Here is a 25,526-nt window from a genome sequence, read left to right on the forward strand (position 1 = left end):
ATTTAAAAAAAAAAAAAAAGAGACAAAAACGACGTAGTTTTGGACCCAGGTCCACCTTGCAAGGTGACCTGGGTCCACAGCATAATTTGCCTTGACCCATTTAACCCATATAAAAATACGGGTTATACATGTCGAACCCAATTAACTCACAAGTTACCCACTTACCCATTTTAATAAAATTAAAATTTTAAAACTTACAATTATAAACCTTTTTTCTTTTCCCTTCACTTGGAACTTTGAACAAATTGTTATTAAGTTAAACCTAAGTATTGTGGATTTCATATTTGTAGTATTTGTATCATACAGTGTTCTGTGATTTTGTAAAAACTTGATGAATGCAAAATTTTGTCTTTTATTAAAATTTGTATATAATATTATTTTAGTAATTTTAAATTTTACACTTTTAAAAGTGTGTTGATGAGTTGGTTTGCATACTAGCTCGTCAAAATGTAAGTGAGTTTACAAATATCCAACCGGTTTTTAAAATGGGCTAAGTCAGGCCATACTTTTTCGCTGACCCATCAAGGGCCAACCTGCCCACATTGACAACGCAAATTATATCGTGGACCGGGTCCACAATGCATTGTGGACCGCGGTCCCAAAACGATGTCGTTTAATTAATGAAAACAGGCGGATGAATTCGCGTCACTCACTTTCTTCATATATACTGCATTTCTTTCATATATACTGCAGTTACATTTCAACACAACTGCAGTTACCTTCCAACACAACTGCAGTTACTTTTTGATATAACTACAGTTTCATTCGATAATATAAAAAACACAAAAGTGAAACTGTTATTCAGTATATCTGTTCATATACACTGCAGTTACATTTCAACACAACTACAGTTACGTTTTGATATAACTACAGTTTCATTCGATAATATCAAACACAAATGTGAAACTGTTATTCAGTATCTTTTCATATACACTCCACTTTCTTTTCAACACAACTATAGTTACTTTTTGATATAACTACAGTTTCATTCGATAATATCAAAACAAATGTAAGGCAGTATCTTTTGGAATGAACTGTAGTGTCAATTACGGGGCTCCATCTCCCACTTACTAAAACGACGTCGTTTTGGGACCGCGTCCACAATGCATTGTGGACCCGCGGTCCACGAATAAGAACTGCATTGACAACCCTAAATCTAACCCCATAGAAGATGTCATGTCCATGTCACCATGTGTATGATATACTTATGGCCCTTATTCTTGTACATGACATTTCAAATAAATATGATATTTTTAAGACACTAAATTTCATATTACATTACTCATTCAAATTTAGCCTCATTCTCTTTACTTTAGCTCATTCTCTAGCTACGGTTGCCTACTCTCACGCTAATAATTTATTTTGGGACTCTATTCCCCTGCTTTTTTGAGTAATATATAATTTCACTATCATATGATTGCTTTCAAAAAAAAATATTACATTACTCAAAATTCATACTCTACTCTTCGAACTCTAAAGTCTTGCAAGCTTCTAAGCAATCACATATCCATGTAATGTGAAATTATCTAATCAAGCCAAAAAACCTTGTGGTCTAGTGGTACCGGTGTCCCGGAAAACACTCTCACAATGGAGGCATCTGTTGAGACTCTGATACTACATTGTAACAGAGTCAAAAAAAAAAAAATCTAATCAGAGCCAAAATTTTCGCCCAACTTTATTTGGGTAAAAAATTATGTCCAACTTAAGCCATTAGAAAGAAATATCAGCCACTACATTACGGATCATCTCCCAACATTGCTAGAAAATTTCTATTTCAATTTCCCCTAACTTCCTACCAATTTGAATGTTTGATGAGAAATGCAAATTTCTAACCATAACACCAATAATTATTGTGGGACCACAGTCCAAAAACGATATCGTTTGGCATAATGTTTTTTTTTTTCACATGACTCATCTGCAATATATAGTTTATAACTCATAATGTACATTATTCTAACAATAATGTACATTATTTACTTCAGAAGTTAAATATTCTAAACTCATAATGTACATTATTCTAACGCATAAAATACATTATCTAAACGCATACATTATTCTAACAGATAACGTACATTATTCTAACTCATAAAATTCAGCGATGTCGTTTACATTATTCTAACTCATAAAATTTAGCGACGCCATTTATATATCTAACACCATAAATTTAACAACGTCCATTTTAATCGTGGTCCACACAACTATGTGGACGACCATAATTTGCCCAATTAACACTTGCAAATTGTAATAAGTTAATGGTATCATCTAACCTAATAAATTAGAGTACTTGCCACTCGCCTAAACTTTTCTATACTCTATGCCTCAGTAAAAATTGGTGATCTCCTGTCTTTACATGCAAGAAGCATTTATCCTAACCATTTGGCCAGTCCCCTACCACTTAGTGTGCTAACCATTGGGACTAGGGTTAGTCCTCTGGCTGTCGACTGGAATGATATCTTTGGGCAAACTCAAAAAAAATAAGACAAGAACATTCGCTAAAGATCATATCAATTATCAAGCATGTTTAACCCATATTATATAAATATAAATGAATAATCTAATTATCAACTTAGACACTTTAGTTGAATAGAAATACTTTCTTTAATTTAATTAACATGAAATCCAAATAGAGTTGTCAATATGAGTCCAAGTTAGACCAGTTCAAGTTAGACTAGTTCAATATGTATTTTAGACGGATTAAGTTAGAAATATACAAATCATATACATGTATTACTCATGTTATAATCTAACCTTGATTGCAAAAGCAATAGGATCAAGCAAACCTCCGGCCATAGTTGTTTGCTTGTATTGTTGTCTCCCACTTAACCTCCGAACAATATAAAAGATTTATTTTTAGGTATTATCAAACCAGTGACATAATTGTACCTACGTACACTAATATAGCCTTATATGCATGGTTGCAGTAGGCGCTAGGCGCTAGTCAGACGGTAGACTAGCGCCTAGCGGTCTAGGCGGTTCTAAACGGCGACCTATAAAAACAAAAAATTTAATTCATGTGTGTGGGTGTATGTCATATATTATATTGTATATACCTCTTACTTCTCTTATATAAATAAATAAATTTAAATATATATAAATATAATAATAAAATTAATAAGGCCGACTCGCTCGAGTTAACTCGGCTAATTCTGCCGAGTTGGGCGCGTTAAGTCGGCCAAATTCGACCCAGTCGGCCGCCAACTCGATCTAATCGGCCGAGTTAGGCGCTAGGCGGACGCCTAGGCAGCAATTCGCCTCGGTATGGGAGCGCCTAGCGCCTAGGCGGGGATTTTTGCAACAAGTGCTTATATGTCATCAATATATACTCTGTAAACCATTATTTCTGTTTCAACCTTAATGCTACCACTAATAGTCATAAAAAAAAAACTCTTATTAACTTGCACCACAGTAATGTGACTTGATGGAAAATGTTATTCCAGGTTAGGCATAAAAAATGTTGGCTTGACCCATCAATTGTTATGCCGTGGACCCAGGTCCACCTTGCAAGGTGGACCTGAGTCTACATTCACATACACTATACTCTACATTCACACTTTGTAAACTCGTTCACACATTACAAGATTATATGTTTAGTAACTATATTACCACTGTTATGCATTCACACATTCAAAACTCTATACTCACAGGTCCTATACTCCATATTCACAACTTGAGAACTTCACATTCACACATTATAGGGCTACAAGTTGCTAGAACTTCTTAACTCTATTACAGATTCACACATGCATAACTCTACATTCACGATTTCTATACTCTATATTCACAATTTGAAACCTCCACATTCACACATTTCTGGGCAACTCTACATTCACACAATCATAAATGTACATTCACGATTCCTATACTCTACATTCACACTTTGAAACCTTTACATTCACACATTTTTGGACAACTCTATATTCAGCAATATGTTTACTAATTTAAAAAAAAAAAAAAAAGAGACAAAAACGACGTAGTTTTGGACCCAGGTCCACCTTGCAAGGTGGACCTGGGTCCACAGCATAATTTGCCTTGACCCATTTAACCCATATAAAAATACGGGTTATACATGTCGAACCCAATTAACTCACAAGTTACCCACTTACCCATTTTAATAAAATTAAAATTTTAAAACTTTACAATTATAAACCTTTTTCTTTTCCCTTCACTTGGAACTTTGAACAAATTGTTATTAAGTTAAACCTAAGTATTGTGGATTTCATATTTGTAGTATTTGTATCATACAGTGTTCTGTGATTTTGTAAAAACTTGATGAATGCAAAATTTTGTCTTTTATTAAATATTTGTATATAATATTATTTTAGTAATTTTAAATTTTACACTTTTAAAAGTGTGTTGATGAGTTGGTTTGCATACTAGCTCGTCAAAATGTAAGTGAGTTTACAAATATCCAACCGGTTTTTAAAATGGGCTAAGTCAGGCCATACTTTTTTCGCTGACCCATCAAGGGCCAACCTGCCCACATTGACAACGCAAATTATATCGTGGACCGTGGTCCACAATGCATTGTGGACCGCGGTCCCAAAACGATGTCGTTTTAATTAATGAAAACAGGCGGATGAATTCGCGTCACTCACTTTCTTTTCATATATACTGCACTTTCTTTTCATATATACTGCAGTTACATTTCAACACAACTGCAGTTACCTTCCAACACAACTGCAGTTACTTTTTGATATAACTACAGTTTCATTCGATAATATAAAAACACAAAAGTGAAACTGTTATTCAGTATCTGTTCATATACACTGCAGTTACATTTCAACACAACTACAGTTACGTTTTGATATAACTACAGTTTCATTCGATAATATCAAACACAAATGTGAAACTGTTATTCAGTATCTTTTCATATACACTCCACTTTCTTTTCAACACAACTATAGTTACTTTTTGATATAACTACAGTTTCATTCGATAATATCAAAACAAATGTAAGGCAGTATCTTTTGGAATGAACTGTAGTGTCAATTACGGGGCTCCATCTCCCACTTACTAAAACGACGTCGTTTTGGGACCGCGGTCCACAATGCATTGTGGACCGCGGTCCACGATATAAGAACTGCATTGACAACTCTAAATCTAACCCCATAGAAGATGTCATGTCCATGTCACCATGTGTTATGATATACTTATGGCCCTTATTCTTGTTACATGACATTTCAAATAAATATGATATTTTTTAAGACACTAAATTTCATATTACATTACTCATTCAAATACTTTAGCTCATTCTCTTACTTTAGCTCATTCTCTAGCTACGGTTGCCTACTCTCACGCTAATAATTTATTTTGGGACTCTATTCCCCTGCTTTTTTGAGTAATATATAATTCACTATCATATGATTTGCTTTCAAAAAAAAATATTACATTACTCAAAATCTCATACTCTACTCTTCGAACTCTAAAGTCTTGCAAGCTTCTAAGCAATCACATATCCATGTTAATGTGAAATTATCTAATCAGAGCCAAGTCAAAAACCTTGTGGTCTAGTGGTACCCGGTGTCCCGGAAAACACTCTCACAATGGAGGCATCTGTTGAGACTCTGATACTACATTGTAACAGAGTCAAAAAAAAAAAAAATCTAATCAGAGCCAAAATTTTCGCCCAACTTTATTTGTGGTAAAAAATTATGTCCAACTTAAGCCATTAGAAAGAAATATCAGCCACTACATTACGGATCATCTCCCAACATTGCTAGAAAATTTCTATTTCAATTTCCCCTAACTTCCTACCAATTTGAATGTTTGATGAGAAATGCAAATTTCTAACCATAACACCAATAATTATTGTGTGGACCACAGTCCAAAAACGATATCGTTTGGCATAATGTTTTTTTTTTTCACATGACTCATCTGCAATATATAGTTTTATAACTCATAATGTACATTATTCTAACACATAATGTACATTATTTTACTTCAGAAGTTTAAATATTCTAAACTCATAATGTACATTATTCTAACGCATAAAATACATTATTCTAACGCATAAAGTACATTATTCTAACAGATAACGTACATTATTCTAACTCATAAAATTCAGCGATGTCGTTTACATTATTCTAACTCATAAAATTTAGCGACGCCATTTATATTATTCTAACTCATAAATTTAACAACGTCATTTTAAATCGTGGTCCACACAACTATGTGGACGACCATAATTTGCCCAATTAACACTTGCAAATTGTAATAAGTTAATGGTATCATCTAACCCTAATAAATTAGAGTACTTGCCACTCGCCTAAACTTTTCTATACTCTATGCCTCAGTAAAAATTGGTGATCTCCTGTCTTTACATGCAAGAAGCATTTATTTAGAAGCTAAAGTAATAGAATGGTGTTTGTTATCCTAGCTTTCTTGAAATTTCCACAAGAAAAGAGAGCTATAGCTAAACAAATATTTGTCCATGCAGGCCGGATAACATAAAGAATTAAAAAGAGGGCCTCAAATTAACTGACCAATATCTGGGAACATGGAAGCTGTCAGTGTGAATCTAAGAACATGGAAGTGTCAAAGGTTCACACATATTAATGCAAAACATGTCTGCAAAAGTTGGAAACCTGCATTTTGTGTCTTGGCTTCGCCAATATATATATACAATGCGGTAAGATCAGAGATCTCCTCGTCTGTTGTTCTCTTTTTGTCTGCTCTTTAATTTCTCAGTTTGAATAGGTTTTTTTTTTTAGTTAATTTAATGGATGACTCTTAATATGGGGTTAGGTTGTTGCAATTGCATATCATAAATTTTTGTTTTTGTGTAATGTGTTAATTACTTAATTATAAGATGAATAAATTTAAGAAAAAAGTGTTAAATAAGCTACTGAACTTTAATTTTATAATTTATGTAATTGAATCATCAAATAAAAAGTGTACAATATAATTAGACCATTAAAAACTCAAAAATTGTGCAAATAACATTTTTTACAGGTTATTTTCAATTTTCTATTAAATATGTGTTATAATGTCAAATTATATATAAAAGTTATTTTAATTATTATTTTTAAAAATTAAAAGAAAAATATTTTCAATTTCAAAAGAAGGTGAAAACCGTCATGGCACCTCTACCTTCATCTGTTGTGGATGAAGAGCTTGCTTGGTAGCCATGGTTGCCCCCACTTTTACCCTAGACGAGGATAGAGACAGCCAAGGTTGCCCCCTCCTTCATCTAGATCAGACGAAGGAGGGGGCAGCCATAGCTGCCTCCATCCTCGTCTAGACGAAGGTGGGGGCAACCATGGCTGTCTCCACAACAGACGAAGGTGAGGGCTGCCATAGTTGCCTACCCCTTCATCCACAGCAGAGCAGATGAAGCAAACGAAGGTTGGCTTGGCTCCACCTTCTTCTAATTTTTTTTTAAAGAAAAATTGTTTTTTAAATTTTAAAAACAATAATTAAAATAATTTTTATATATAATTTAACATTATGACATCATATTTTATCACAGAAACTTAAAAGTAACCTGTAAAAAATGTTATTTGCATAATTTTTATTTGTTTGATGGTCCAACTGCACACATATTTTTATTTGATGGTTCAATTACACAAAGTGTAAACGTACAGTATCCTATTTAACACTTTTTCCTACATTTAATCCCTTAATTTATTTCTTTTTAAAGTATAAATATGCTCCCTACACTTGTGGAGCAAATAAATCTCTATGTAAATTTACTTTAAAAGAAGAATGTTTTGGTAATTCGATATATCACTTTTCTTTTTCTTTCTCCTTCATTGTCATTCTACTAACCATCAGTGTTGTAAAAATCTCGTCTAGGCACGGATTAATCGGCGCCTAGCCACTAGGCGCTGAACGGCCGCCTAACGTATTACCATAATCGGTGATCTAGGCAGCCGACTAGGCTGCCAAGGCCTCCTATATGATCATATCTTAAATTGATTAGATAATTAATGGTCTGAGCGTGTTCATCTTATAATTAAGAAATTATATCTACAACTAGGATGTTAATTAAAGGACCAAATGTGTTTAGTTTATAATTTTATTTTTTTTGGATAACTCTTTAACTCCTAATTAAATGACCAAATGTGTCTAGTAACTCTCTTTTTTTTTTTTAGTTTACAATTTTCTTCATAAGTAACTCTTTAACTCCTAATATTACATTTTGATTTTAAACATTACATTTTTCATTATAAGTAGCAAACGATTTATTTCTGATATATTACATTTTTTAACATATATAAGTACTACGTATTACGTTTTCATATTGACTCGAACCGTCGTCTCGCGGACAACTGTAAGATAGTCTTACAGGAAACTCCCATTTTCTTAATGGTTAAGAATACCGAGTACAATTAATCTATCACAACACTTAAAAATTTTAATAAATAAAAATAATATTTAGAGTACCAACTACCAATGCATTTATTATATTGTAATTTACTTGGTAAAAAGTAAGAATTGATTACTGATGAACCAAAACAAATATCTTGGTTCTTCGTTCAAACCTAATTAATTACACAACCCCACCGTCCCAACTTTTTACTGAATATCATTACTATTAATAAGTAAACCTGTTTATACTTTGACTTTTGTTCAAAACAAAAAAGCATAAAGAAAACCTAAACGACCATAGGTTTCTGTCGTCTTATTGGTGGTCCGGTAACAGCTCTGCATAGAAACAATACAAACTTCTGGAATCGGTTTTGTTTTTTGTTTTCTTTTGGTCTATTTTTGTCCATTTCGTATTGCAAAATGCAAAGGATTAGTTTAATTATTTGAAGGCTCTATTGGGAAGAAGGACTACTTGGTAGGGATTATCATAGTTCGGTTCAAATATATCAATTTGAATTTAATCGGGCACTATAGCAACTATTGGAATCATAGAGATAGTTTTGGTTACGATTCAAAACCAAACCTAAAAGATTATGATTTTGATTTCCAAAATCAGGAACCGGAATTGTCGGTTTCAGTTCCAAACTGAAAATAATAATAATAATAATAACAGTTAAATTTGGGTTATTTTAAAAATAAAAAATAGAATTAAAAAAATAATAAAATGTTTGGACCGACAGTTCCCGAAACCAGAATCAAAACCTTCATAAAAAGTTCTAGTTCTAGTTTATCATTTCTTAGAGTCGTGAAGCGGCAATTTGAAACCACAGTCATATCTACTAGTTAAGCTCTGTCATCTCTCAAATTAACCAAATGATGATTCTTTTTACATGAAAAATTATATTTTTGTCTCTCAATTGTTTAATAGTTATAAATGTAGTCTATTTCTTTCAACTATTGTTTATATAGTAGTTCAAGTGTTGACCTAGTTGTAAATTTAGTTAATATCTTTTCGTTGTTGCAATTTTAGTCCTTTAATTGTTAATCAGTTCGCAAATTAAGTACTTTAAATGATCGGCTAGATATGTAACAATTGAAATATTATATTTATAATAACTGAAATGTATGGGTTAAATTTGCAATTAGGTCAACAATTAAAGATTTAGATTTAAAACAATTGAAAAATAAGTATCATATTTATAACTCAAAAATAATTGAGGGACAAAAAGTGTAATCTTATTTTTTAATGAATTTACTTGATATACTTTTATTTTATTTCATTTTTTTATCTGGCAACAAATCATTAAAATCAGCTATTCACTTTATTCTCCTTTTCTAATATTTTATCCAATTAGCAAAGGACAGGTAACGGATTATCATTACTTAATTGGAAGATACTAGCTAGCAATTTCCATTACGGATTATTATTAGTTCATTGGAAGATACTAGCTAGCAATTTCCATTTTTATTAACCTTTCTTGCAGCCAAAGCACAACAACTTATACCATGAACCAAAGTCTACTTTGCATTGTAGTTCTAGTCCAAAAATAACATTTAGATTCTGCATTTGTAGTTGACACATTTTGTACCTACAGTTAACAATTTATGTACCAGTAGCTATCATATTATGTGTCAGCAATTATTCAAGTTACATGTACATAAAGGTCCTGTTTGGTAAATGGTTGTTGGCTGATTGGGTTGGATGTTTGGATTAGAAGGTATGATTTGTTGATAATATTAGTTGATTGTAGAAAGTTGTTTGATAAATTAGCTGTTAGCTGATAGCTGTTTGGTATAATTTCTTTTCTCAAAAAGCTAATTGAAAATGCTGCTTTGAGTAGCCTTTTGAATTTTAGCATTTTGGAGTTATAAAAAACTTATTAACCAAACAACTAATAGTGGTCAAATAAGCCAAAATTGGCTGATAGGCTACCAAACAGGGCCTTAGTGTTAACTCTAGGATAGAATGTGTTAATAGTAAGTGCAAAATTTTTGTATTATTGGTCCATGGTATAACAATTAGTTAAGCACCTTGTAATCTGATGACATCATTGTTGCTTTTTATAATGAAGATCGCAAGTTTGCATTTCATTCTAATTCAGAGTTGACATGATTATTGAACAGATACTATGAGTCTATGAATAGGTTAGAGTATACTTAAAAAAAATTGAAAATTACTAATATATATATTATGGATGGAAGGTGTAATTTAATGATATGTAACCGAAAAGGCATCAAACGCGTTGTAATTCAAACGCATGTATACTTTTTCATCAATTCAAACCTTCAAAAAATAAATTTAAAAAAAAAAAAAAAGTCTTTATAAGTCCGAGTTCCGACCCTGAATCCCCCATAAATCACTCCTGCTTCTCTCTTCTTAATTATACTCCACTTTCACTGAGTGGCAACCTTATTACAAAAGCAAAGGAATCCAAATAGTTATCTATCTGCAGAAAAGAATGGCCCTTCAAGCGTTAGGCATTGTGGCAATGGTGTTTCTTGTTCTTTCATGTGGAGAATGCGAGGGAATCAATGGCGGGTCGTCTTCGTCTTGCAACCCGGCTGATCTCAAGGGTCTAGTTGGGATGAAGGCGAGGATTCATTCCGATTACTCGGGGCGAACGGGGAGGTGGGTAGGCCAAGACTGCTGCAAATGGGAAGGCATTTCCTGCAACAATGAAACCGGGAGGGTGGTCGAGATCAATCTCCCGGGCTTGTATACTTCCGGGGGAGCTCCTTTCCAGGCTAGAATGGATGGGTTGGTCTCTGAATCCATTGCTCTTCTCACCGCTCTTCAAGTGATTGACATTGGCGGGCAGGAGGGCCTGACAGGGGAAATTCCATCGGTTATCGGTTTTCACCTCCACGATCTCAGAATCCTTAGGCTCTTCGGTAACAGCTTCACTGGTTCATTACCTGAGAGCATAGGTAAGCTGACCAAACTCGAAGTACTGGAGCTCTTCGAGAACAAATTTTCCGGGTTTCTTCCTCCGAGTCTGGGGAGTCTGGCAAGTCTGAGAACTCTGTCTTGTTATTCTAATAAGTTTTCTGGGATTATACCTGACTCCTTCACAGAACTGAGAAGCCTAGAGATTCTCCATCTTCAGAACAATTTGTTGTCTGGGAATATCCCAGCAGCCATTGGCAACCTGCAAGCATTGAAAGAGCTTGATTTATCAAGCAATTCTTTGAGTGGGAAAATCCCGGGGTCGATCACGAATCTCACCTCCATTCAAGTTATGTATCTGGATGATAACCATCTTGAAGGAGATATACCATTTCCTTCAACATCTGGTGAGCTGCCTAAACTCGGGTTTCTGAGACTTGACGATAATCGCCTCACCGGGGGAATTCCTCCATCCATTGCCTATTTGACTTCCCTCCAAAGACTCTCTCTATCAAACAATCAGCTCCAAGGTCCTCTCCCTGAAACTATAGGGGATATGCAATCCCTAACAGATCTTTATCTCGAAGAAAACCAACTATCCGGTCATATACCATCATCAATAGCCAATCTCTCGCAGCTCCAAGTCCTCTCGGTTTCCCAGAACCAGATTCTCGGTCCATTGCCTCAAGAAATGGTTGCACTTAAAAACCTTGACACCCTCAATCTATCATTCAACAATTTGAATCTTTCAGTCGTCCCCAAGTGGATGGTAAAGTTGCCATCACTGACTCATCTTTACTTGGGTGGATGTGGAATCCGGGGAAAAATCCCGGATTATCTTCAATCAGTTCACACCAAACTCATCGAGCTAGATTTGTCATCCAACCATCTCACCGGAAGAATCCCGCCATGGCTAGGGAGCTCTGAACAGCTCTACTTGTTAAACCTGTCTGCAAACAATCTAGTCCATGAAGTTCCAAGTACTTTCACAGATCTTGAAACCATGGGAGTACTGGATCTTCACTCAAACAAGTTAACAGGGAGTATAGAGCAAGTTATTCAGATGAAAATCAGATTTGGGGGTGGAGTATTGGACTATATTGATCTGTCAGACAACAAGTTCAGTACTGGTGTTGAGCAATTAGGTAAGGGAGAGCAGCAGAGTATTACACATATTAATTTATCAAGAAACAACCTTCAAGGGAGATTGCCAACCTCCATTGGAGAACTGAAATCACTGAAGAAGTTGGATTTGAGTTATAATAAGATAGGCTATGACTTGCCGGTATCAATGGCAAACATAAGCACCTTGGAGACTCTGAAGCTCCAGGAAAATCAGTTTCACGGCACCATCCCAGAAGAATTTTTGCAGCTTAGAAACCTGAAAGAGCTGAACATGTCTCATAATCATCTTGAAGGGAAAATCCCTTCTGGAAAACCATTTAGTGATTTTCCCAGCAGTGCTTTCTCGGGAAACAAAGACTTATGTGGGTTTCCTCTTCCCCCCTGTAGCCTTTCATAGTTGGCTTTTTTCGCTATTCAACATCCTTCAAATAGCCATATTAGGAAAACATAACTGATGATGTTTCAAGTTTAAGTATCCAACTTGTTGGTGTACAAGACAGTATTTACAAAAATTATATATAATTGTTACAACTGCTGCTTAGATTTTCTTAACATTTAAGGTTTTTGCAGGCACACAAACATCTCACTGGTCACTGAGCGTAGAAGTGTTTTCACACAGGTGCCAGTTTTATGGCATCATAAAGAAAGAAGCTTTCAATGAAAGGCAAAAAAAACAAATAAAGAATTTCTTTTATTGCAATTATTTCGGGAGTCTACACAATTTTGTGCACCTACTCAAGGGGATCTTGATTCAATCCCAGTTGCTGATAATTAGCATAATCAATTTCATTTAAACGTAAACAACACAAGATCTGCTCTGGCATTTCTTCAGATTTGTTACCCTGATTTGCAAAAAAAAAAAAAAAAAAAACAGTATTGTTATGAAGATTGTCAAGCTGAAATAACACTTTATAAAATAAAATTTCTATGGGCATTACTTACCTGAATTGTGAGGCCAAAATCTAAGGTGAAGTGCTTTAATCTATCAAAAAATGCTTCGAAACCCTTCCGGGAGATGTAACTGAATCTGTGCATATCTAAATCAATCTCAAGATAATTTTCTCCCTGCAAAATAGTTCATATGAATTGCTATCAAGAACCATTCGGCTATAAAACTTGGTTCACATTAAAAAAAAAAAAAAAACTTTAGACTTACCGTATAAAACTCATGTTGAGGACGTGAAAGAACAGGCTTTTCATTGTATGCGTGCATAAGCTTCCTCTCTGCTGCACTTAATGGCAGATCATCGACATTTGCTACCCGACCTAAAATCTTCAACCGTTCCCTAAATGGTACAATACTGTCTACAGGAAAACCCTTCACTTTTTCCACTTCATCATCAATTAGCTTCTGTAAGTTTAAATCAAAAGCAGAAAAGAACATAACTAAGAAATCTGAAAAAGATCACCAATAAATCAATCTTGCAAGTGAAATCGAATAAAAAGAGCAGCAAGTTTAGAAGCACTGGAAAAAAAAAAACCATAAATTTTGCCAATAAATGATAGGATAAAACAGAATAGAAATTAATAGTAGCTCAAACTTACTCTTATACTCTCCTGAAAATGAGATGGAAGCTCTTTTGTATAACTTTCTGAAAGTTTGAAGTAAAAAACAAAACTTATTCCTTCCCCATCTGTTTCACTCTGGAAAATTGAGGCTGGATATAACGGTACCTGCAATATTAAAATTGCACGTCATCAGCACAAAATGTATTGCATCATACGGAGAACTTTGTTGTGTAATAGAACATATTGGATCATGCCATATTGTGTCTAAACTTAAAAGCTTACAGGGAATAGAATTACACTTTAGCTACTTCATGATTTTCAGCATTAAAACAGTGCTCAAATTCAAAATGTGAAGGGCCCATAGAAGATAGAAATGGTTATATATGTAGGCTCGTTGTTTTAAGACAACAGGACATTGAATGCACCAAAGGCATGGTTTGATAAAAAGAACCAAAAAATTCAAAAGACAAAGGAACAACTAAGCATGCTACAATAGGAGTTAACAACAGCAAATAACATTTTGAGGTTGATAGTAGTAGCAAGGCCGGCGCTGGGCAAGGACAGCTGGGTTCTTGCTCAGGGGTATGTATGTATGTGTGTGTGTGTGTGTGTGTATATATATAAATTGTTTATTCGCTTTTATAAACTATAATTATTTATTTATGAAGCCACTGATGCAGTTATTGATTATTTTACATTTAGGAAAGCACATAGAATTTTTTTTCATGATTATTATTGTGTATGTAAAATTGTTATAAACTTGTGAATCTTATTTTCAAGTTATTTGACTTTAGTATTTTTTTTCCTGACGTAATTTAAATTTTAGGTATGAAAATATATTTTAACTTCGGGTAGGGCCTATTTTTTTGTCATGCCCGGACCTATAAAATGCTGGGGCCATGCCTGAGTAGTAGACTATAAAAAACAAAGGGTACCTGACAATTCACAACAAGTATGTGCGGAAGCCTCCCTGAAGATTCAGTAATAGGAAGTTCCACAAGCCTGGCAATGTGATCTATTTTTCTTTGAGATAGAAATACATCAACACCAAAAGGGTAATATGCTGCACAGTTTGGAGCAAAATCCTTCTTTTTATCCCTGACAAAGAAAGCATAATCCAAAAGGGAAAGAAGAATCAAGGAAGTTAGAAGATAGATTGCAGAGTCAGCTAGGCAGATACACAGATTGCACAAGTAACAAAAAGAGAAATAAAATTATACTTAAACTGAGTAGTTAACTCCTTGAACTCAATAAGGGAAACAAATTGCATAAGCACAATTCTTAGGAATGAACACAATGGTATGAATCACTAACCGAAAGTAGTTCTCTCCTCGAACTCTAAAAGTCCCTGCTTCAATATGAGACCAACTGTCTGGCATTTTCTTCTCCAAGGGACAAAATGGAACTTGGGAACCAGCTATTGGTCTACGCAGAAGTGACTTGGATGAAACTGCAATACATAAGAAATCAGTACCTTTCTTTCACTCTCCATTTCGATAGATAGAGGCAAGAGGGTTTCAACCCTTAAACCAATTCATATTGCTACTTATCCCTAATAGTCTAGACTTTTGTGATCAATTATCCAAAATTATGACAAACTAGTATCCATGGGAAATAGAGGATTACTGAAATGACACACTTATTTCCTATTGCCCATGAGCTCATTAATTCCTTATCACCGGAAATTCTCCTTAAGACAGCTTTGCCCTTAACCAGCTCAAGACTTTATTGATACTTGATAGATGAACATATAGTTGCAGTTGCTTTTAGAACTTATATGATGGAACAAAAGAATTTTGAGCTGAAGTGACGAGATCAAAAAGTGGAACAAAATTAATATATAAACTCACGTAGTGTGGAAGGAGGATGTCCCTCTTTCCATTTGAAGGACAGTTTCAATGCAGCTTTCTTCCTTGCACTTGGAGGACTGGAGTCAACAGATCTTCTCTTCTCAATAGGAGCAACAGCAGAAGCAAGACAGGGTAGACAGTTATGTGGAAGGATTCCACAGTCATCCAACAAGCCATTACCTCGGCTACAACTTTCAGTTGTGCAAGAAGAGATTTCATTCGGCTTTATCTCACACTGTGATCCATCAGCATCTTTTGAATGCATTGAACTATGCTGATGGCTGAAAGATTTAGTATTGCCACTAACAGAGCTACGAGCAGAATGGCTAGTAGATGAATTCCCAGGCCTATGTGCATTTTCAGCTTCAGAGCCATTGATAGAGTGAACATCTGTAGAAGGGAAAAATCCAAAAATGAGTCCTCTACTACCGTGGTAGAAACTGAGGATTAATATTTGCATCTCTGAAATACTTACCATCAGTAACACTCTGAAACTCTTCATCACTGCAGTCACATTCAAATATGGTTGCAGAATCATACCATGCTTCTTCAACACTTCCTGCCATCACCCATTATATGCAAGAAACTTTAGTCCAGATAATACAGCAATTCTAAATAATTTAACTTACAAGGAATAGAGTATGACTGTAGTGAAGGACAGTTGCAATCTACAGAAACATATAAAGATTAAAGAAATAAAGAATCATTGACAAGGTTATCAAGTGACTTCCTGAAGTTGTTGAAAATGACTTGACAACATATAACCTAACATCCAGTTTCAGAATAGGCAAGAAAAGGAGTGCATGATAAGCACTCAGCAATTTAAACTTTGACCAGTTTTAATTAGACAGAATTTTATACATAAGAGTTGAGGAGGCAACATTAACTCAGATATATGGCCCTGATAATTTTGTCTTACATTGTCAAACTCGGTGATATTATAGTGCTAATCATGCTTTTGCTAATTAAACTATAACAATTATACAAAACTCATAAGCCTTGGGTACCATTCTCCTTATACCTCTGAATGACTGATTTCCAGCAATATTTGAAATCTCAACAGCCTTAAAGCAAGCAAAAACTATTACTCTGTAATCCATCCATTAATATTCCAAATATACATATACTCCTAATTCAAGAGCCAATATAGTACAGCAATTCATCTTCCTCATATATGATCTTAGATTTCATTAGAAAACCACAATAGCCATACTCTAATCTACTATAGTAACGAATGCAGCTTTCCGACCTCGAAATTCCAATTCTCTACAGCAAAATGAACCATATACTAAATAAAACCAGTCCATAAAACACAACAAACATCTAAACAAAAAAAAGACTTATAACTTTTATGTCCACTTTGTTAACACTTAGATCAAACCTCAACGATTCTACTTCTACAGTTCTATTGGCATCCAACATAGTAACAAGAACATACACACAGAAAATTATAACAATCAAACCAAAATATACACACCATGTAAAGTCGGGTTGTTGTGGGATCGACCCTGCGGAAAACCCTTGTCAACTCTATCAGACGACCGATCAGATAAATGCGAAGAGGCCCGTTTCTTCACGGCACCTTTCTTTCTCCTCCTACTCTTCTTCTTCCCACCTCCAAATCTACCGCCGACGCAGCTCTCCGGCCTCGACACACATCCCCCCATCTCCCCCCAACTCCCAATTTAATTAAATTAACCCCAAAAAAAAACCCTAAATATGGAAAAATATATATATATAATCTCAATAGCCAAAGCTGATCAAGTTTATATCCAGTAAGCACAAAAATTGAAAAATCAGATCCTTATATAGAGAAAACGTGAAAGGACAGAGAACCCATTTTCTAGAACAACTTCCTCATTCACTGTGCAATATCAAGTATATATATGTGTGTATGTGTGTGTGAGATATGAATATGTATATCAGTATATGTATATATATGTATATGTACATGAATACATCTGTGATTTTGAGAGCTACCCTAAGCTTAAAAGTCTTCTGGCTTCCTGGGAATCGTGGTGGAAAGTCAAAGATATAATTTTAAACAAAATAATACGAAAAAACATTGAAAAGACTCTCAGATCAGTGATCAGTATCGGGCCTAGCGGTGGACGGTAATTGATGGATCTATCCTGCCCTGTAATGGGGCCCCATCAACTGCTGGCTGACCCGGTGAAAACATCCATTTCCTTTTGGCGCGTTTTAGAAACAATTATAACTACTATAATTAGCAGTATATAATATATAATTGAAATATAATTGAATATTTATGGAATTTTGTATTTTTTTTAGGAGTAGTAAAAACAATAAATTTTGATTTGGATAATGATATAAAATTTATTTGGATAATGATATAAAATTAGATATACAAAATATATATTATAATTTTATCCATTTCTTAATAGTAACATTTCATATGATAATCTGAAAAAACGCTAGAAGACAAAATTTTATATGGCAATTGTCATAAAACCTTATCTATCCCGTATCAAATCATCTCATGTGATTCTAAAAAGTAGAGAGTGGTTACCCAACTACGATTTGGTTTAATTAGTCTTATAGTTAATATGAAATTTTAAACCCACCCTATATAAAAGTTAATATGAAATTATCACATTATCCAATTACGATTTGGTTTAATTAGTCTTATTTTGTAAAATGTAGTATGAAAAATAGAAAAAGAAAGAAAGAAAGAAAAAAAAACAATGACAAAGTTAGTTGTATTCAAACCTTTCCAATATCAATGAGTTATATATGTAACATTTCTTTCCTAAAATCTATTGTATTTATCGGGAATTTATAAACCATTATGATTGATTGATATATTTTTAGAAATGTTTAAATTTTTAATTTATATATTTTTTATCAAGAATATTAATCGAACTTGAAATCTTGATTTGACATTAAAGGTGTCAAGTGTGTTTGGAAACCCGGAAAATGATTTCCGGAAATCATTTTTCCGGATTTCTTGTGTTTGGTAAGCAAAGGAAAACTTGAGTCAATGGAAAATAAGGTTTGGTCAAAGGAAAATGAGCCTATTTTTATGAAAAAACAACTTCCCCTTTTGTAGGGAAAGTCATTTTCCGCCTTGCTTTCAGCAGCCCAGGGAAGTCTTCAGCAATCAGCACAAACTTCTTGTCTCTTCATCTTCAGAACAAACATTCTTCATCTTCATAACAACATGCTTCGCCAGAAACGAGATGCAGATCCGGGCGAAAATCAGATCTAATTTCCGGCGCGGAAACTAGACATGTGGTTTCCGCACGGAGACCAGACATGATTTTCGCACGGAGACCAGAAATGGTTTCTGCATGGAGACTAGACATGGTTTCCGACGGAAACCAATGAATTTTCCCTTTTTTATTTTTATTTAATATTGCTTAACCCTTCCTTATTTGCATGCATAATTTGGTCAAAATGAAAGACACAAAAAAAAAAAAAAAAGAACTTATATTTAAAATTGTTTTATTATACTGACTCTGTTACAATATAATATCTGTGTAAACAGGGTGCCACTAGACCACAAGGTCTTTGACAAATATTTAATTATACAGTTCTGCTTATTTTATATAAAATGAACCAAACGCATCAATACAGTTTTCATAATGTAACCAAACATAATAAAAGAAAATATTTTCTGGAAAATGACTTATTTTCCAAAAAATATTTTCCAGAAATCATTTTCCTACTTTTCAAACGCACCCTAAATATTTAATACCACAACAACGATCTAAAATATGAATCACATTTTCATTTTAAATCGCATTCAAAAAAATTAATGTTCTAATTTTTGTCCCTACCATACCTATGACAAATTCATATCCCATTACTACTATTAAACACATCAAAATTCAAATTAAATGTTATGTCCAACAATTGTTATACGTACAATATATTAGGGCCCATCAATCACCATCATCCATTATATGTACTCTAGTCTAAAATGACATTCAAATTATGTATATATAGTTAACATATTATGTACCTTCAATTAATAAATTATATATAGTAATAAATTCCTTTAATAGAAGTAACACTCTATTAAGAAACATAGGTGTACTCGCACCAAAAAAAAAAAACAAAAAAACAAAGTGTTCTTTAAAAAAAAAAAAAGGTCTATTATACTATAAAATTATAAGCCTTTTAAGTTGGATTGAACAATCTTTTTGTTTGGGCAAGAAAATTTACTAAAATTGCACCAACCTTTAATACAAAATTACATATCATTTTTCATTAATCATCTTATCTTATTACTAACTGGTTAACTGGTCACTACTAATACCTAAAATTAACTAATACCCCATTTTTTTGTTCTCTTTATTTATTTTATTTGTCACTTCTACTATCTATCAGTTAAGTTAATATTTCTTTTTATTTTTAACATCTATTTTAATATTTTTGTAATTTTAAAGTTAATATTTGCATTTAATAAAATTATTTTGAAACATGTAAATTTTATTACCACTATTAAATTAATATAAAATATAATTATAAATATTTGAAATGAATTTTATCAAATGAATGGATTCGTATAAAAAAGAGAAGATGAAAGCAAAAGAAGCCCCGCGAATTTAACTCAATGGTTCTAGGTCACTCTGAAAAATCTTGCTCCAATGAAAACGTGGGGTTCGATTAATTTATGAAAAGCTGAGAAACTTATATATATATATATATATAAATAAATAAATAAATATATATATATATATATATATATATATATATATATATATATATATATATATATATATATATATAAAGTAAGGGTGTGTTTGGTAATTCGAAAAATGATTTTCAGAAATAATTTTTCGGGCTTTCGGTGTTTGTCAACACGTCTGGAAAATGCGGTTATTTTCCGTTGACCATGAAAAATGACCCTTTTTTTTTTCCGGAAAACAACTTCCAGTCAAAATTTTCGGAAGTCATTTTATGAAAAAATAAAAAATAAAAAAAATCGTGCGAAAGCCGGCCCTCTCCTATTCTCGCGGAAACCAGTCCATCGGAACTGCTATGGTTTCTGGCAAAAACCAGAGCAGCGACATTTTTATGTCTTTTTTTTTTTTAACAATAAATAATATTATTTTATATATTTTTATTTTTTAAATAAAATAATAAAAATGTATAATTATATAATTCTATTCATTTTTCACTCATTTTTCATAAAATGAATTAAACACACAAAAACAATTTTTCAAAATGCAATCAAACACATGAAATGAAATTATTGTATGAAAAATGAGATATTTTTCAGAAATTATTTTCTTACCTTCCAAACACACTCTAAGGGCTCGTTTGGTTCGCGGAAAATATTTGAAGGGAAGTGGAAGTGAAATTCCGTGGAAAAGTAGTTACCAGGAAAATAAATTATGTTGTTTGGTTGGTGGAAAAGAAGTTGCTGGGAAGATAAATTCTGTTGTTTGGTTGGATTTAAAATGGTAAGGAATAATGTGTATAAAGACCTATATACCCCTACAAATTAATAAAGTAATAATAATTAGAAAATAACACAAAGGGTAAATTTGTCCAATCATACCAATTTTTCTTCCCATCCTCCATGGAAAACAAAATCCTTGGTCCAACCAAGGATTTTATTTTCCTCAAACATCACAAAACAATATTTTCCTCCACTTTAAGGAAAACAACTTCCATGAAAAAAATTTTCCACCCAACCAAACATACCCTAAAAGAATTTAAAGTGTAGGGGTGGGTAAGCAATAAAGCAAAAAATAAATGTACAAAAGGACATAAGAGAAAGACACTCGTGCGTGTGGTGTACATAATTGGATGGTGGACAAGCAACGAGATGGGTCCCACTCCAACAATGATGATGTTGAAGGGTCGTATTCATTGCCCATAATTAGTGGAGTAGAAAAGAGTAAACCAAAAGAATGATATTTACAAGAGATCTGTGTACACTGAACATATCATTATTTATAAATTAAATTTTATTTTATTTTTTCAAAAAATATTAGTTTCACATTCATATAAATTTTCAAATAAGTTAGAGCATTCTCATCAATTGTATTTTTTTAAGGTTTTTCTCCAGTCACAAAAAAAAGAGATGTGAAGAAAAAAAGAGGACAATTGTAAAAAAAAAAAAAAAAAAAAGTGCGAAAATATCGTGCACGCAGCTCATTGGGCACTCTTTCCCTCACCAAGAATGATTGTTTTTATTTTTTCTTTTATTGTGAGACACAAAAAAAAAACCAACTTTTCTGTAATTTTTTTTTCTTCTCTTTTCTCCATTTTCTTCCATCAAAGCAAAACAAATTACTAGGAATACGGGTGTGAGTGGGAATACGGGTTGGCCCGTGGGTTACATGGGCCAACCCGTATAACCCGTGTTCCCACCCAAGTTATACTGACCGGATCGAAAACGGTTCGGCTTGGAATTTATCCAGCCCAGCCCGTCTAAAATGCGGGATAAACTGGTCCAACTCGACGGATTGGGCCCATTTTGACTGGTCTAATTATTATTATTAAATTTACGTGATCCCAACTTCACCGGACTAATCCTAATATTACATGACCTACCTCTAGAGTCACTGCACAGATAAATCACAAGTTGTGCAATCAGCTTATCAATCAAATCCTAGTCTTTATCTATGTATAGTACAAGGGATCAATACATTTTCCTATACATATTTTTAATGGGAGTCGAATCACACACTGTCGTGTCCAGTCATGCACTTATGTTTTTATTCATTATTTATAGGAGAGTTATTTTATTAAAATTCTTTAATTGGTGTTTGAATGACATGGTGTTGAGGCCTAAAGTAGAAAAAAGGCAAAGACAATGAGGAGATACTAGGTGGAGCGTAGATGATAGATTAGATTAGATTGGTATATATCACCTCCGAAAAGCCAAATACCTATCTCGTATTCTGCTCCACAAAACGCTAATTTGCTCGAACAGACAGGAACTGACACCTTAAATTTCTTTCGTGTGGATTTTTGGGCTGGACCCTTTGGTGCTGTCCTTGCCACGTATCCACATCACTCCTTTATTTTTTATTTTTTTGGAAAACATCACTCCTTTATTTATTGCATCCATATTTCAAATTTTTTACGGTCTCGAAATTATTCAATTCAATCATATAGAGCAACCCTTATGGCAATGATTTTTTTTTTTTAAATAGTTTTAGAGGTGCTAATTAGGAGAGAGATGGGGAAAAGAGAAGAAGGAAAAAAAGAGAAAAAAAGTTTGACACGATGTTTTTAAAATAATAATACTTAAAAAAAAAAAAAAGCAAAGCGTGGGGCGCACCAGTAGGCACGCGCATGGATGGACGTTGCGTTGCAATGCATGCAAGTGCTACGAGAACGCGCCCCGCAGGCACGCGCATGGCTGGACGTTGCGTTGCAATGCACGCAAGTGCTACGAGAAAGTCATAAGTGTTGGTGGGTCTCACAAATCTGATAAAAAACACATAGTAACTTTAAGAGTGGCGCTTTTTCTTTTTTTTTTTTTTTTACAGTTGAGTGTTACTTCTGATGAAGCACATAGAGTCAATTTACCTCCACTGAGACTCGATCTCATGACTTCCTATATAGGAGAGTCACTATATGGCATATAAGCACAAGGTACTTGTCATATTTGTTTATAGTTTAGTTATTAAATATTTAAACTAGTACATATTAATATTGAGAGTATTGTTTAGGTCAAAATATACATATAAGATTCCTATATTATATGGGTGTGACTATTAACTCTGACTTATTGTTTATTATAAAAATTCTATCAGCATAGATTTATACTTTTTTTTTTTCATAATATCATGAAAAATAGCACTTACTTTAAATAAGAAAGAAAAAATAGTCAAATAGACATTTCAACTTTACATAAAAGTGTAATTAGATTATTGAACTTTTGAAATGTATAATTAAACACTGCAACTTGTCCTTTTGGTGCATTTGGACCAAATAGATGGTCAATGACCTATAATAACAAATCGTTAGGGTTCCAACGGTGCTCCAAGAGAAAAATCGGCGATAGGCGCTCGACAAATGGTCACCGGTCGCCTTCCTTAGCTTGTTGACCGGAAGAAGGTGGCCAATCCAGTCAACTGAGCGTCAATTTGTTGTGAACAATGGCGATCGATGGTAGCCATCAGTGGTTAACGACGACGTGCTTAACGATAACCTGTTGGTTACTGGTAAATTGGACTTATTCGACCGATTTTAATAAGTTGAAGTGTTTAATTGTACCTTTCAAAAATTCAAAGGCATAATTGCACTTTTGTGTAAAGTTGAAAGGTTTATTTGATCATTTTATCAATAAAAAATGGTGAAAACACTCTTATTTTCAAATACCTATACCTATTAAAGCACAAAGAGCGAATACCGCCTCCACTGAAACTTGATACCTTTAATATGAAAGAGTCACTACATGTCATTTGAGCACAAGGTCATGTACATTTTTTTTGGTAGGTAAAAATTACATGTGTGAAATTGTAACATTTCCTTACATCTTTATTACTATAATACTCTCACTAACTATTACACTAAAAATGAATATGTATATTAGTGGCTCATAAAAAAAATTAATTCAAAAATTCAAAATAGACCTAGTTTATGTATATTACATTACAATACAGAAAAGTGAGAATGACATTTTTTAGCAGACTACAAAAGGCCATAATGGGGATTAATGGCGGTTCGTTATCAGAAGGGGGCAGCAATGCCCATTTTAATAAATAAAAAGAAGAAAAAAGGAGCCCACTTTATCGGTCCACTATGAAATACTAAAACAAAAACAAAACAATGCCCACTATGAAAAAGCCCTTTTTCGCAATTCCAAAACTTTTGGGTAAAAAAAGATAAGGTAAAAAACATAAAATTAATAATATGAGGAAAATGATGAATTGAAGAACATATAATATCCTGATATACAAAAACCACCCTAGGTAGCTCAATCATTATGGTCGTCGGTCAACACAGTTGTGTGGATTATACTATTAAATAATGTATATCAAGTACACAAATAATATACTTTTAGTATATTAAAAATATACATTGTATTTAGGAAAAATACATTATTTGAGTACTAAAAATACATTATTTTGTATAATGTAAATTCAGTACACGTCATAATATACTTTTAGTATATTAAAAATATATTTTTTGTTATGGTCTACACAACACTATGTAGACCTTGGTTCACACAATAATTCACATAGGTATAGCTAGTTTGGGCTTATCATATTCTTATAATTCTACTAGGTTTAATTAAGTATTCTTCTCTCAAAAGGTTGAATCTTAACACTAAGGTCTCACGCCCCCGAATAATTACTATTGTAGTGGGTTTTCGAAATGTTTTATTTAGTGTAAATATTGGGTTTTATTGTGTTACCTTTGAGGGATAAAATTTTCAGGTTGTTTCAAATAAGAAAAGTCCAATAAACTTATCTTCATTACGGTGTTCTTCAAGTTCTTGGCCATGGTGTTGGAGAGGCAAGGAGAGAGTACTTTTCTTTTCACAATGAATTTCCATATTTGAGTTATCACGTACTTATCGGGGAGTGAATTTTTATTTATTTTTTTTAATATTACTGACTCTATTACAATGTAGTATCTGTCCATACATACTTTCCTAACTTATTAAAGTACTAAAAGTCTATACCCTTACTAGAGTTCGAACTTGTGACCTCTCATTTGGGAGATCGAGTTACAATTGCAGAAGAGAGAGCTGGATGGCCTTATTCATTTGGAATTTTGAGGCTTTATATATGCCTCTGATCTCGTCACAATCACTCAATTGACTAGCTAGCTAGTGTTATCAAATAACCCAGCATCTGCACGTTTAATTTGCTCATGCTTTGGGCCTAAAAGTATTTGCAGCACCTTGT

General features: G+C 33.4%; 2 protein-coding genes across 2 annotated transcripts; one reads left to right on the forward strand and one right to left on the reverse strand.

Annotated features, from left to right (window-relative positions):
- Window positions 1–10,769: 10,769 nt before the first annotated feature.
- LOC116004780 (DNA damage-repair/toleration protein DRT100-like) lies at window positions 10,770–12,845 on the forward strand. Its single transcript, XM_031244946.1, has one exon. The coding sequence runs from the start codon at window positions 10,770–10,772 to the stop codon at window positions 12,717–12,719; it is 1,950 nt and encodes a 649-aa protein (XP_031100806.1). The 3' UTR covers window positions 12,720–12,845.
- Window positions 12,846–12,980: 135 nt separating this feature from the next.
- LOC116004841 lies at window positions 12,981–17,634 on the reverse strand. The gene is made up of 9 exons (XM_031245017.1): window positions 17,159–17,634; window positions 16,157–16,240; window positions 15,682–16,071; window positions 15,146–15,281; window positions 14,767–14,929; window positions 13,868–13,996; window positions 13,479–13,673; window positions 13,265–13,387; window positions 12,981–13,164 (listed from the first exon to the last, which is right to left on the reverse strand). Exons 1-9 carry the CDS (start codon window positions 17,346–17,348, stop codon window positions 13,054–13,056), a joined length of 1,521 nt encoding a protein of 506 aa, XP_031100877.1. The 5' UTR covers window positions 17,349–17,634; the 3' UTR covers window positions 12,981–13,053.
- Between the last annotated feature and the right edge of the window lie 7,892 nt (window positions 17,635–25,526).

This window comes from Ipomoea triloba, chromosome 14 (assembly GCF_003576645.1).
Source record: "Ipomoea triloba cultivar NCNSP0323 chromosome 14, ASM357664v1".
In the NCBI taxonomy this organism is placed as follows: domain Eukaryota; kingdom Viridiplantae; phylum Streptophyta; class Magnoliopsida; order Solanales; family Convolvulaceae; genus Ipomoea; species Ipomoea triloba.